Here is a 14,181-nt window from a genome sequence, read left to right on the forward strand (position 1 = left end):
AGTGCGGCCAAGGTTGATCGACGCCCACGATGTCATGTATCTGCTCTGTTGGCTCGCAACTATCGGTCAATATAAGTAACCTGCGTCAAATTATCTCAACCAACTTAGTACAGTTTGTTAGTACTTTTTCGCAACGACTAGTTTTAGTTTAGTACTTAGGAAGCCCACATTGTGTATTCGATGTACGAGAACGCCAACAATCCAAACTGCGCGCCGTCTACTGCAAGGGATGGGCGACAGGAGTTGACGTGCAGGGCATCGATTTGGAGGTCGGTCGCGGTCTTGCTGAGCTTGGCCGCTGCGGGATTTTTTGCTTTGCCGAATCTACAGACTTGGATTTGGTTGATTTTGCATGGAGCACCTTTGTCGACTTGTCCTGGTCGCGCAACATCGATGCATCCTGCTTTTGCTCGCAGAACTTGCCGAAAGTACTCGGATGCAAAGCAAATGTCGTCGGTTGAGGAGGCGCCGCCGCGTTGTCTGGGGGTTTCTTGTTATTTTCCAAGACATAACATGGAGGTACCGTCCGGTCGGACGGTCGGATGTGTGCAGAAGCGTTGTCAGAGGTGTGGGTCGAAAAGTTGTTGTTTCCCCCTTCGCGTAAGGGCAGCCCAGCATCCAGTACGATGTCACAGGCAAGTGGATGGGCCACCGGACATGTTTTGCCTTGGATATCAAACTTTGACGGCTCTGTAGTTGCTTGGAGGATGGGAATGTTCTCGGCAAACACAAAAGCATTCGTTGATAGAGCTATGCTCACGACACCCATCAGCCCTTTTTTTTGCTTGGCTGCCTTGACTCGTACCAGGTTGGACGTGCGTTGGCTGCGACGACGTCGGCCGCGCAGACATCGGCCGGTTTTTACTCAATCTAGTAGGCGACGCACGCGACGGATCGTGGTCTATTTTTGTGTGCTGAGGGTTTGCGATATCAGGGCTTGCAGCAACCTACATCGTCACTGAGAAGTCGAGATATTCAACGAGTCATCCACACTGGTGTCATCATCTCAAACAAATTTGACCCTTTTGACACCCGATTCAACGCTCGTGCGTGCTGCTGGATTTGCATCTTGAGCTGGTCGATTGCGAACTTGACTTCGCTTCGAATGATGTCGACGCGGGCTGTCAGCTGGTCCACGGAAGTCTACGATAACGTCACAGCAACCCCGTGGGCAAGTCTGCAGCCTTGACAGTACCTTGCACCCCATGTTCGATTCGTGGAGCTGGAGTTTGACTTGAGTCTACAGCTTATTTTCCGTCTGGTCGAAGGGATAAAAGAAGGTAACCCACAAGTTGATTCCCGAGATTCAATTCGTGCTTGTCCCGGAGCTTCGATGACTCTTTCAATTGTTCGTGGAGAGATGCCATCATCTCGACAGTCCGATTCGCGGTCATTTCCATCGTGGTTTGCACCTTATGGATCTGCTGCGTCAGCGCCGACACGTCCGTTTGCAGCGACATCCAGTGATCTTGCATCGCAGACAGCGCAATCGACGTTTCTACTTGGTCTTGGCGCACTTTTTTCGTGTGCTGTCCCGACCCCTGTGAGGGCTCCACTCGAAGCAACACGTTGGCACGCACCTCGTCGATGCATTGATTGATCTTGGCCTCCACGTAGCTCTCAAAGTCGGTCATTTTCTCTTCGGCCTCGCTACGCAAGGCGCATTGAAGGTATGCAATCTCGGACATGAGGCGCGTGTTGTGCTGCTTCTCGACAACGTTGAGGTTCCGCTTAATCAAGTCCATTTCCGTGAGAAGTGTCGTCGACACTCGCGACTCTCTTGGAGTGATGGTGGAGCTGATGACAGGGACGGTTGCCGACGGGGTCGTGTGGTTCAGCACTGCGCAACACCGCGTCGTCCAGTGTCCAATCTCGTGGAGCTGGCTGATGATATCGCTAACAAAGCGAGGTACGTCGTACGGTTGTATCGTCGTGGTGCGCATTGTGATCGGGCATCGATACCCTTCCACGCGGGCCATGCCGGATGCCTCGTCGTTGTCGCTTCCAACCTCGAGGTGCTAAATATAGCGCCGGTGGACCAAACTTTCGAATGAATGGCCATGCCGTCATGCACATGTCCTCGCTGGACACTCAACAACGAGCACCGCTTCTATCACAGGTCCTCCTCGTTGTCGAGTTGAAGGACAAGGTGAAAATTCTGTCCGGATAATGAGTACCTGGTACTACTAGTAATTCCCATCTCATGTGAAAATCTCCTTGGCATGAAGGATCGGGCATGGTCTAGCGAAAATGGCCAACTTCGCGTGGTGATGGGCGAGACTGAGCAAGACCAAATACGTCAACTCTTCATGAACAACTACCTGAGCGATGTTGTCCTGCTCTTCCCAGCGTTAGACAGCTCAGAGCCTTCAAGCCACGATCTCTATGACGGCACGGCGTGTACAACAAGTCTCCCAGCTCACCGCCTCCTTCTTTCGCTTCGATCAGGCGCATTTCGGACAGCATTCCGAGAGAGCTCAACAAGCTACACAAGCACGGTTCTTGGTGATAAGAGGCTCCGACTTCCGCTGAAAATGGTGATCCAGGACACTCCGTACCTCGTCTTCAAGGAACTGCTTCGATACATTTACACAGGGACGCTCGAGCCTCCGGTTTCCTCCACTCACACACCCAAAGCACTGTGCTCGTTCTGGCTTGAGTTGGTCAAGGCCGCCACGCGGTAGGACAGCACCACTTCTGCATCATGCCAAACTGATCGCGTCGAATTCCTAGGTACGATGTTCCGGCACTTTGCGTACTATGCATCGAAGAAATCGAATCATTGCTCGATCGGTGCCAGAGCCAGGTCATCGACATTATTTACTTGCTCGACAGCAACTTTCAGTCGGCGCTAAGCGATGCTGTCGTCGTGGCCAAACATCGTCTTATGGCCCTCTGCATGTCAACAATCATGGCGATGCCCGACGCGGAAATGCAAGCGTACGTAAAGTGATCAAGCCATTGATTCCGAGAGTTGAGGCATGTGTACCCCAGACAAATGAAGTCAAATCGTTGCTCGACGGACCGCCTGCTGAAAATCTACCGCGAACGGACGAGCGCGCCGTTGGTACTGGCAGTGCAGCATCAAAACTTTCGTGTCGTCGACGCTCTTCTCGTACGCCAACCGATGCGTATTTCCATTGAATACCTACTCGGGTGTGTGCAGGATGAACCGACTGGGCCCCTGGCACTACAACAAACAGACGACAACGGCATCCTCCCCCTCGTCGCTGCGTTGGAGTCCGCCAACGACTCAATTATTCGACGCGTGCTTGTCCCTGCAGCATTGTCATGGGTGACTCTGACCAACTCCGTGAGCGTGTGGTTCCTCCTGGCGTGTGCCAGCGGCAACCTGTTGCATTGCCAGATCTTGGCGGATGTCCATCATGCCGATGTAAACGACATCTCGGCCGTCTCGACCGATGAATTTGGCAGAGGCCAGACTCCACTCCATATCGCGAGGTGAAGCGTTTATCAACTAGTCTTGTGGCGCGTTCTCATGTCGGTCGACACTGATGCCAGTCGATATGGCCACGTCGAAATCGTCAAGTACCTGCTGTCACTGCATGCAGTGCCAAATTTTCAAGATCACGACGGCAACACCCCACTGCATTACGCGAGCAACGAGGTGCGGCGTGCAGTCAAGTAGAAACTCGGTCTGTCCTAACTGCCTGTGTCCTAGCCCGTCGCTGAAGTATTCTTGACGCACAATGGCAAGTGCAACCCCAACATTCCCAACAACCGCGGGCAAGTACCGCTTCACCTCGCTGCCATGAGGTACATGCCGATTTCGCCCTCCTTGAAGTTGCATGATGACTTGGCTTAGAGGGGATATCGGAGTCGTGAGCTTGTTGGTGCACCACGGCGCGGACATGGCAGCTGTAGACGAAGAGGGTCAAGTACGTCCACGATGACGCAAGCAACTTGACTCGAGTGCATGACCTGCATAGACTGCGTTCCACGTTGCCGCTGCCAACGGGTATGCGTCGGTGGTACTGGTTCTGTTGAAGATGATCGAAGATCAAGCAATGAAGGTTACGTCGTGTTCCTCCACGACGGAACCTATTCAATCTGACGGAGCCACAATCGAGGCGGAACCAAAGTTCAACATTAATGCGGAAGACTACAAGAGTGAGTTGATGTCCTCCAACCACATGCATCAGCGATGTGATTTGTGGATGAGTAGATAACACGGCACTTCATTTGGCTGCCATGGCGCCGCCCACGCGAGTCGAAAAGATTCTCCAAGTCCTGTTGGAAAATGGCGCTGATCCCAACCGGACAAACTGGTTTGGTGCGTCGTTGGGTGGCCGTGGCGCGCCTTAGTTTTGTTTAGGATACACTCCATTGCATTTGTTCTGCGCTCACCAGGAAGGACCGCCGTCGGTCGTCGCCATGTTTGTAAGTCGCTTCTTTATGGTGATGAATCTTGTCATGACTTGTCTAGATCGAGCACGGAACGAACATTCAAGTTCAAAGTCTCGACGGCAGCACTCCATTGCATTTGTCGGTCGGAAAGGCCAGCGAAGCTGTCTCCGTCGCGTTGGTGCGTGCCGGAGCTCCCGTGCATGTCCAAGATGTTGCAGGTACTGAGGCATTTCACGAAAGACTTGGTGTTTACTCCGATCCTGTAGGTCGTAGTGTCGTGAATCTGGCTGAGACGACGTCGCAGGGCATCATGGTGGTCCCACTTCTTCTCAACGTCAACACGCCGCCCCCATGGGTCGCGGACGATTCCGTGCTCGAGTGCTTGAACTGCGGGGAAAGCTTTGGAATGGCCACGAGAAAACATCATTGCCGACATTGTGGACGCATCGTGTGTGGGAAGTGCTCGACAAATCGCATCCCGCTCCCCAAGTTTGACCAGCAGCCTGCTTCCCGCGTGTGTGACATTTGCTTTGATGTCCTCTCGTTTCGGAAACTCATGTAATACAACAACTGTCGCTCAGGCACGTGTACATGATGTGACGAGCAGCAAAATTTGCATTGAGACATGATTGTACACTGGGTAGAACGACTACCATCTCACCCTGCTCAGAACCTGTCGAGATGGCTGTCCTGATGAGCATAAAGGTCTGGGATGGCGCAGCTTTTCGGCGAGAACGCAACATCGTCATCGCCATGAGCAGCGTGATCATGACGAGTTTGCTCGTGGCTTTTTTTGCTGTCGCGTGGGAATTTCGAGGTGCTTGCCGAAAACCTCACATTTAAGCCAATGAAATCTCTCGAAATTTGGTTTGATTGGTAGATTTGTTGGAAGAAAAATCGAAATTTTAACCAATAAAAATTCGTTGTATGCTAAATTTGGGAACAAGTAAAATTTGAATTTGCCCTCGACGTGGCGGCGAGCGATCCCTCATGGGCGGTCTTGAACAGAAGGAGGCCCTTGTAGCCCACGGACGAGAAGTCTTGCAGAAGTTTAGAGGAAAAGAAAGGATTCCCTTTGCTGAGTCAAACCTGCAGGCTTTATCGTCTTCAAGCACGACTGGCGACTCCACGCCCAAGAGCAATTCCACCCAGCGACCTCGACAAGACAAGCTGTGGAATTCCATCATGAACTCGCATGTGGAAAACGGGCAATTGTCTGAATCCATTGAACGAAATGCGCTCAAGTTAGTGGACTACATATTGGCGAACGACAAGACACCCCATTCGAACTTGGCCCAACTCGCAGCACCGATCGCGTCGGCATTGCGGCAGCTTTGTCACAGAAAGCAACAGCTCGAAGCAACCATTCTTCGTGATCTTCAGGTGCTGTACAGTATTGAGTGTCTCGATGGGACTCTAATAGACACTGATCCAGGTGCTTGGGCCTCCTCTCGTCGTGGACTCGACGACTAGCACGGAATGGATTACTTCTCCAGATGTTCAGACCCTTGTCAACAATCACACGACGGCTTTAAAAGATGAGCTACATGCTGCCCAGACCGTCAATAAATCCCTCGAAATCAAGCTCAACGCGTACAAAACCCAGCTGCAGCAGTTGACGGGCATTTCATCGTCCGTCGACTCCACGACCGCACCAAATACCTCTAAAATCGCGAACACAGCCAATTTGGCCACATTGACGCGCCAAGTTGTAGAAAAAGATGAACTAATCGCCGCATTGAAGGCCACTCTGGATGACGTCGCGCGCGAAACTACTCAAATGGAGAAGTTGATAGTGGTGCAGATGGACACTATCGCCGAGCTCAAGCACACCAGTCCTGCTGGTCCCGTACCAGTACCGCTACCGGGTACGCTATTGTATTTTGAACGACAATGGTCATCCATTGGGGCTCCTAGATGGCGACAACGAATCCAAGTCAACCCACCCAGATTCTCAACAGAGCGAGGGTGAATCCATCCCGGCGGACGACGGACAGCTCCACAAGATCGACGACTTTGACACGCCGCTTCCACCGGGATGGGAAATGCGCGTCACGAACAGCGGCAACGTGTACTTTGTCCATACCAAGTCGAAAGTCACAACGTGGGTCGATCCCCGGACGCACCCGATTCAAGTTCAAACGACGGCACCTGGCGACCCGACTCCGTTCCCGACTCCGACGACCCATTACTCGATAGAGTTTCACGAGAAACGCCACATTGGTATCATGTTTCAGCCCAACTTTCCTGTTGATCAAGGGGCCGTTGTCCATCGCGTGCTGCCTGACACCCCCGCCGCTCTGGCGAAGCAGGTTCAGCCAGGTAAGTTCTGTCCCTGATATTTTGTGCTTGCCGACACCTGACAACCTTTCCCTCCGTAGGCCATCAATTGGTGGCTGTGAATGGACATCCGATTCAAGACGCTGTGTTCAAGCATGTCATGCTCCTACTCAAGGGGGGATACCGGCCACTTATTCTGACGTTTGATCGGGGTATGTGGGCGGTGAATAGCACTTCGAATACGTGATCCTGTTGGCTTTTAGGCCATGCTGAACGGACCGACAGCATTCAATCGGACGACGACCTCACCCTGGCTGACCGGATTATCACGAGCGTCTTTGCCATGATGTGGTCAATGCCTACGGAGGAAAAAGCTCCCGAGCACGTCTAGCCATCGACCTGTGGTTCTAAAGCCGTATTTAAAGAGCTCATTTGGATGCCAACGCTGCAAGTCGGAGGTGGTTCAAGGCATGCTGCCAAGGTGTTTACGGTTGTTTGAACTGCTCGTGCAGCAGTTAGTACTGCAGTAGTATGTACTAAACAGTCACAAGGATGTCGGATAATACTCCGGATGTACGAGTGTGGGTTCAACTTGATTGAAGTATGGTATACTTCACCCAGGTAGTTGGAGAAAATCTTGAAAGGGCATCGCAGCGGCGACGACTCGATGCGGCGGCGGAGCCATTCTCACGATTAGACTATGCCAACGGAGCCACAAAGCAACGACGTAAATCAAGTAGATGCACTGCCTCGAATACGAGGGGCCAGAAATTCCGGCGCGGTCGCCGACCGAATGCAAGCCATCAAGGCGCAACTACACCAACGCCAACAAGATCATGCACGACGCAATGGCCAGCATGAGAAAGTGACGCCTCAGTCGCTCGAGCAACTCATGGAGGCCAAGTTGTTGGCGCTTCGAAAGGAACAGGAGCTTCAGCAGACTATGAACCCAAAGAAGGATTTGCCACGATCTTTACCAGAATTGCCACCGGCGGAGTTTCAGGCATTGGTCGACCGCACGACTGCATTGAAGCATTATGCCAAGGAAAGGCATCACTTGGAAATTGCCGAACGCACGGCAAATGAAAAGGGTAAGTGTTCGCGTCGATACATCGCGTTAGAATGCATGCAACATGTGAATTTTAGTGGCGGCTGCGGATGCAGTAGCGGAAAAGCTCAAGGACCAAGCTATGGAGCTCATCCACAACGGCCTCAATTACTGCTTTGACGATCGAGCTCTGCTGTGGCGATCCATTGTAGCCACACGAACAGAGAGCGAGAACCTCCGCCACGATGCCAATGAAACCATCAGGTTCCTGCACTTGCGACGAATCCTGCTTCATCATGACATGTCATCTAGTACACTCGAACAAACCAAACTCGTCGATCCTTATGCGCGATTCAAAACCCTGGTTTTTCCCGAAACGCACACGTCAGATTCCAATATGGCGGCGGAACCGACCGAGTGCGATGTTTGGCTCATCGGCCGTCGAGGCGTCATCGAGACCACAGAGGAGAACTCGGACACAATCCTTTACTACGGAGCGTACTTTGAAGTGACGGACGGTGTGCATGACAGTCCAAAGGACGGCATGCGGTGGCTTCCCTGCTCCGACCACGCAGTCGAACCCGCCCCAGTGGTCCAACACAAACGGGTGCGTTTACGACGCCAGTGAGATTCGTCGATATCATTGCAATTGTAGGCCACCGTCGACTCATGGATCGTATCAGGTGCTGGCGTGGCGGCTGTGAACGGTATTTATGTGTTGTCGGGCAAGTACGAGGGCGCATCCAAGTACACTTCTATCATGGGCCTCGAACTGTTTCGCAAGCGGTTTAGCCTCGAGACGAACGATTTTGGAAACGTGGAAGATATGGCAGTGTCTGGGGTCACCGCGTCGGGTGCAGAGCTGCCACTGCCTGCGAAATTCCGAGCCATTTACAACGAACGCGACTTTCGTGTGATGCAGCAAATAGGCAGCTGGCTTGCCACGCAAGAAATGAAGGCGAAAACTAGAGCGGAAGCTATCAAGGAGTCCCATCGTAAGGTCCATCAAGACACAAGTGCATCGGAGAACGCGAAACATATAACTATTCAACCGATGCACACTGAGGCTGCCCCGTTGGTGCCTTCGCGACCGCACGTTGTCAGCAGACTCTGTCGGGCGTGGGTGTTGATGCAATGCCACGTACCTATGTGTCCCCAGCGGCACTACTTTATCTCGCATCAAGAACGTGATGCGATGAAGAAATGGCAGCTTGCGACGGAGGCGACGGTGCGAACTCCTTTCAGTGACGTGGGTTGGGTGCTAACGGTGCTGTTCTGTCTACATTAGCTCGAATTGGATATCTTACGAGCCATCACAGCCCGTGAATTGATGGTCGAGCGGGCTACGGCAGTGGCGTCGAAAGCCATGACGAAATACATGGCTAACCTGCACGTCGAAACGTCCAAGCAAGTTCAAAAGCTCGTCATGGCGCTGAGTGGGCTGCGCCTCGTCACGGTGCACGTGATTGAGGCGATCGAAAAGTGGCGCAAGCACATCCAGCTCATGGGACGCATGTCGACTTTGCACACGACTGAAGCGGACGAAGTCAAGTACGGATGGAGTGCCTCGATCACAGTCACAACGGGAAAGCTCCTGTACAAAGGGTCGAACGCATTCCACTCTAAGGTACGACGATGGCATGATTGCAGCACTTGACATGAGTGCACCCATGCAGGTGAAGCGATATTGCCGCGACGCTGATATAGACGGCGAAGCGGAAACCCAAGTGCGGTACTTGGGGTACTTTCCGACCAAGGTATGCCGACGTCGAGCTGCACCAAGCGAGGACGTTCTCGACCTGATTTGGTTCCAGGTGGAAGCAGAGAGAGCGTACGACAATGCGGTTGTGGCAGAGGCCAGGCGCATGCGCACTACGGTGGACCACATGCCGAAGAAAAGGTAGGCCATGACGCCCTTGCGGCTCCAACTGTGATCGTTGGCAGATACGTGTTTCTGTCTTGTGGCGTGCATTTTGCGATCGAGAGCGACGACAAGATGTCAAACACAAGAAAGAAAAAATCGAGATGCATCGAGTGTCGAGCTAAAGTCGTCGCGGCTGCCGACTCGTGGAGTCCCACCTACTTGTGGCATGGCACCAACTACATCTTAAAAGTACATTGTCTCCGAGATTTTCCTCCACGAAATTGTGACCACTCGAAACTAGTTGGGCTCCGACTTGGACTTTCTTGAAGACATCACGCCGCTGAAAGCGCATGTCGGTAGCAGCTTTCCCCTACTTGGCAATCCTTTCCTCGTTCCTCAATCCGCAATCCAAGACCCCGAGCGCTTCATTGCCCTCTCTGTACCAGAGACCCAACAGGATGCCGCCGAAGCTGTCCTGGGGCCCCACCTGACCGTCACCGTGCATGCGAATCAATGCGTGGCATGGACCAACCCAGACACCCAAGAAACCTTTATCGCAAGCCCCAACTATATCATGTGGATTCGATCTACCACTTTGACGGTGGATTTTCATCGCCTTGTTCTGTAGCACGACCGCCACATCGACGCAAACCAGGACGCAGTTCGAAGTGTTGGACATGCTTCGACTTCAGCGCGCCCAGCAAGTGTTTTTGCACGAAATCCAGCGCACAAACTCAGCAACCGCATCAAACGACACGAGTTTGCCATCCGCTCCGATTGCATCCGCGCAACCCATGGACGAGGTTGCGATATTTCGCCGTGTTCAAGCGTTGTACTGGGATCGCTGTGCGGCATTGCGCATTCAACACATTCGCCCAGCACGAGCGTTCAGGCAACCCAACGTGTGGTGTCGGCTGGATGCTGGCGAGTGGGCCAACTTTCGCGTGCGGGGAAAACACTTGCGCCACCTTCTCTTCCACAAACAGTTGTACGACACCGGCGCCAAGACTCATTCGAATCGCCGCGTATTCATTCAGAAATTGCGAACGTACATGCAATTGGGTTGGGAGCAAGTCGACCGGCACGACATGGAGGCACTTTTGCTCGAGGCAGAAGTGCTCCGAGGCGATGTGGTACGGTCGGTGCAATCACGACCACAGATTGAGCTGACGCGCTGGCCTCGGGTGGCCATCAGGTGAAACTAGAAACGTCCAACTTAGTCAAGTTCATGGCCAAGTTCGACCGCATCAACGACGCAGTCGAGCTAGCTCAGCGGTGGTGGCGACAAGTTGTCGGGAAGTGGAGGGCCCGCGCCAGGACGGTAGCTCTGCGGGTCTTGGCGCAGCTGCGCCTTCAGGTCCAAAACTCGTGCGAATTCAATTCCCTCGAACCCACCGTGGCATTGTAGTTCCAAACGTCTGTGTGTTCAGTGGCCAAGCAATTTGTCCTCGCTGCTATAGCCACCGCCTCGCGCAATGCATGCTCCGAGATTGAAAAGCCAGCCTATTCGACAATACTCAAGCTGGACGGCGAGCATGTCGTTGTGACGTGGCACTCGTTGTTCCATGCATCGTCGCCGTTAAGCTCTGGCCAACCGTGCTTGTATTGCCTTCGTCAACCGCATCAAGCGTCGATCCACGCGAGCGGGTTCAAATTCCAGAAAGACCAAGTTATTTGCTGTTGCCAGGCGGAACACAGCCCCGAACGCGTCCTGGTGCGCGCGTACAACCCAGCAACGAGTGAACTGTACCGAATCAAGCTTGGGAATGACCGCATGCGGCAGATCCTTCGCCCACGCGTGGATGGGTACGTTTTTAGTTGTCATGACAATGTCGCGGTGATGCGATCGTTTTAGGTTTTTGAGCCGCGCGTGCGAACTCAAGCCGCTGCCCACGGATCGCATTCTCAATTACGACCCCAAGTATGCGAAAGGGCGACGGCGGACGTGTTGGGAACCGATATTTGAAGCGCAGGTACAATCGGCTAGAGTGTGACAGGGGCTTGAAGCATTGGTCAGACGGCACATTCCATCGCGTTGGGCATGGAGAAGGCAGCGCAGTGCCATGAAAAAGTCGTAGAAGCGCTACTGCAGAAAGTTACAGCGTGGCGAGCCCTCCACACAAACAACCTTCAAGTGAAAAAGCGGACGTGGGCGGCATTCCAGAAGGCAAAGGCCCAGGTTGAGCGAGCGGACAGCGCGCTACAAGAGTCAGTGCTCCGAACCAAGGACGCAATGGCGTTTTCGGAGCGAGCGAAGACGAGTCTGATGGACGAGCAGCCGTGGGATGACCTCGAGAATGCAAACAACTGGAAGCTCTTGGTGGCTAAGCGATTGATTGCTCGAGAGGTTGCCGACAAGGAGGCGCAGCTAGAACTCGCGCGGATGGAATGGTTCCATGCAGAAATGAACGAAGCCAGCACCCGCGCATGCACGGCGGAGGCTAAGGTCGTCGACGCAAGATGATGTGACCTAAACATTGACTGGTTGCGTGTAGGTACGGTTCGAGAACGCGGCAGCCTTTGCCAAACGGGTTCGGCTCCGTGCAAATGAGTTCCGTGCCATGGCCAACACCGCCCACCTCATGATGGTCACAGCACTTCGAACGCTGAGTGGTTTGCTGGCGTTGCGGTTTACATCGTCCCTGCCGATTCGACGAAACCTCACCTTTCTCGACACCAAGCAGGAGCACATCCATGTCATGCCATCCAAGCTCCACACTGTTGTCAGTCGTCGCGGCTTTGACTATAATCTTTGTACGTGACAAGCCCAAGAGGACGAACAGTCACAGCTCTCCTCGTCTTGTAGTGGTGGCGCGTGCAAAGAAGGTGTGTGCCGAGCCAATTCGCCACACGTGTCCATTACCCCAGCACTGGATCGTCCAAGTTCGAACGTTGGCCGAATCCGCGACGGTCGACACCGGCGTCCTTGTGTCCATGTACGTCCATTTCTCCATGGTCTTTGTTCCTGATTGCTGAATGATGCGCCGATGTCGTCGTCAGGTACCGACCCCGCGAGAGCCACGTGGTCGACGCATGGGTGGAAGCTCGATTTCTCATGCTCATGATGACTCAACTACGTTTCCGTGATCCGTTGGCCGTTGCCATTCAAAGCCACATGAAAACGGCGGCAACACAAACGATGCACGGCAGCGCAGCGAGTCGAAAGCTGCTCTTGATGACCGAGTGCGCGCATGCGCTGATCCACCTCATCAAGTTGAATCCGTTCTCGGGCGCTGTCACGATCGGGCGTGTCGACTTTTTTCGCGTCCGAGAAGCGCTTCAATCGAAACTCGTTCAAAGCCATTGGTGGCACGATCTGTGCCGAGGCCGTCAGCGCGGACGAGGCGATGAAGTATATCGCCAAGCGACCAATGTACAGGATGGCATGGCCAGGCCGAAATAACTTTCGTTGTAGGTGCACGGATGCGTGTGCCACGTTGTGATCCATGAAAACTGGGGGGATTTGACTGTGCAGCTGTACGAGCCACGGTCGCGACAGTTCTGGACGTGCAAAGTGCCGTTGGCAGACACAATTCATGCCTTGAGAGTGTCCCCGACGAAGCTGCAGCACTGGCTGCTTTGCGTGCGGACAAATCGGTACAGCGACGCCGTGTTCGAGCCCATCTTGCAGAATATTGTGCTGCGTGGCAATGCTGCAATTTTCCAAGTGCGCAAGTCCGCTGGAAAGATCGTGTATCGCGGTGTTCGATTTGTGCGCCATCGGTATCTCCTCGTCACGATGCGCGAAGACATGTGGCAGCACCTCGTAATCTCAGCCATTGGCCTTGACGAGAAGTCGAATGTTCATGGCGACATCCACCTCGACCCGAGCGGCCGCCGAGCGATGTTTCCGGGGTTGCCCACCCCGACCCAAGCAGAATTTTTATCCTTGATGGGCATGCTTGCCATCGAGCCCAAGCCTTTGTCGATCCGTCTACAGGATGGCTCTGTGGTAGCTTCTGCTATCCACGGATTCAATGCATGGGTTAACAAGTCCAAGTGCGAATGCGATCGATCCGAGGCAGGCGCACTCATGATTTCATCGTAGGAGATGGCGAAATCCACTGTCGAACGTCGAAGACAAGGACCTGCGGCGTTGGTGTTGCGATGCGGACTCGACCTACTTGCATGCCGAGTGTTCTTCTGAATGGCGCTTGGTCCTTCGGCGATCGGTACAACAACGAGGTGGAGCATGTGCAGTTTTGACACACCGACTAGATTGCGTTTGAGGACACCGTGTCTCCGCTGGTATACGACCGGCCTGTTGTGTACATGAAGGAAGGGAAGCTAGTCCACAATATCATCGAAGTTTTCCCACGGCACGGCGCGTTCTTCCTTCGGCTTCGGTTTGTCGATGTTGTCCGGGTGACTCGATTCACTCGACTTGAAGGGCCGAGGTGTTTGCGGAATGGGAGTGTCGTCTGGAACAGAGTCGACGCTCTGAGATGGACGCGGAAGAGGTGTTGACGCGCAGTGCCGTGGCTTTGGAACAGCGACGGTAGGGGAAATGAACCATCGACTCGGTTGGATGTATCTAAGGCGGTGTGGTATGGATGTGATGGCAGGCAAGTAGAGACCACGCTTGCGCTGTGGTCGAGTGAGTTGAGGTCGACCCAACGTC

General features: G+C 53.6%; 4 protein-coding genes across 6 annotated transcripts; 3 read left to right on the plus strand and 1 right to left on the minus strand.

Annotated features, from left to right (window-relative positions):
- Nucleotides 1-94: 94 nt before the first annotated feature.
- H310_01153 lies at nucleotides 95-2,137 on the minus strand. 2 transcript variants are annotated; one of them, XM_008864194.1, is made up of 7 exons: nucleotides 1,581-2,137; nucleotides 1,290-1,529; nucleotides 1,196-1,240; nucleotides 994-1,143; nucleotides 806-947; nucleotides 524-750; nucleotides 95-480 (listed from the first exon to the last, which is right to left on the minus strand). In XM_008864194.1, exons 1-7 carry the CDS (start codon nucleotides 1,977-1,979, stop codon nucleotides 325-327), a joined length of 1,359 nt encoding a protein of 452 aa, XP_008862416.1. In that variant the 5' UTR covers nucleotides 1,980-2,137; the 3' UTR covers nucleotides 95-324. The 2 variants fall into 2 exon arrangements, with proteins under 2 accessions (XP_008862416.1, XP_008862415.1); XM_008864193.1 differs by having other exon boundaries at nucleotides 95-750.
- A 39-nt stretch (nucleotides 2,138-2,176) lies between these two features.
- On the plus strand, nucleotides 2,177-4,985 carry H310_01154 (hypothetical protein). The gene is made up of 12 exons (XM_008864195.1): nucleotides 2,177-2,680; nucleotides 2,734-2,940; nucleotides 2,995-3,115; nucleotides 3,167-3,462; nucleotides 3,523-3,628; nucleotides 3,683-3,777; nucleotides 3,827-3,899; nucleotides 3,951-4,131; nucleotides 4,187-4,294; nucleotides 4,337-4,401; nucleotides 4,448-4,586; nucleotides 4,635-4,985. Exons 1-12 carry the CDS (start codon nucleotides 2,223-2,225, stop codon nucleotides 4,928-4,930), a joined length of 2,145 nt encoding a protein of 714 aa, XP_008862417.1. The 5' UTR covers nucleotides 2,177-2,222; the 3' UTR covers nucleotides 4,931-4,985.
- Nucleotides 4,986-5,332: 347 nt separating this feature from the next.
- Nucleotides 5,333-7,220, plus strand: H310_01155. 2 transcript variants are annotated; one of them, XM_008864196.1, is made up of 5 exons: nucleotides 5,333-5,751; nucleotides 5,804-6,236; nucleotides 6,286-6,690; nucleotides 6,750-6,860; nucleotides 6,912-7,220. In XM_008864196.1, the coding sequence occupies exons 1-5, from the start codon at nucleotides 5,359-5,361 to the stop codon at nucleotides 7,037-7,039; spliced, it is 1,470 nt and encodes a 489-aa protein (XP_008862418.1). In that variant the 5' UTR covers nucleotides 5,333-5,358; the 3' UTR covers nucleotides 7,040-7,220. The 2 variants fall into 2 exon arrangements, with proteins under 2 accessions (XP_008862418.1, XP_008862419.1); XM_008864197.1 differs by having other exon boundaries at nucleotides 6,750-7,220.
- Nucleotides 7,221-7,441: 221 nt separating this feature from the next.
- H310_01156 (hypothetical protein) lies at nucleotides 7,442-14,062 on the plus strand (the record flags this gene model as incomplete). Its single annotated transcript, XM_008864198.1, has 21 exons — nucleotides 7,442-7,739; nucleotides 7,795-7,960; nucleotides 8,009-8,303; nucleotides 8,352-8,924; nucleotides 8,985-9,323; nucleotides 9,373-9,453; nucleotides 9,511-9,596; nucleotides 9,641-9,809; nucleotides 9,862-10,136; nucleotides 10,189-10,693; nucleotides 10,756-10,917; nucleotides 10,969-11,366; nucleotides 11,416-11,533; nucleotides 11,578-12,006; nucleotides 12,056-12,314; nucleotides 12,367-12,496; nucleotides 12,561-12,933; nucleotides 12,976-13,559; nucleotides 13,609-13,732; nucleotides 13,779-13,925; nucleotides 13,991-14,062. 21 exons carry the CDS (start codon nucleotides 7,442-7,444, stop codon nucleotides 14,060-14,062), a joined length of 5,583 nt encoding a protein of 1,860 aa, XP_008862420.1.
- Nucleotides 14,063-14,181: the final 119 nt, after the last annotated feature.

The sequence above is a fragment of the Aphanomyces invadans genome, assembly GCF_000520115.1.
Source record: "Aphanomyces invadans strain NJM9701 unplaced genomic scaffold supercont1.2, whole genome shotgun sequence".
Classification (NCBI taxonomy): Eukaryota; Oomycota; class Saprolegniomycetes; order Saprolegniales; family Verrucalvaceae; genus Aphanomyces; species Aphanomyces invadans.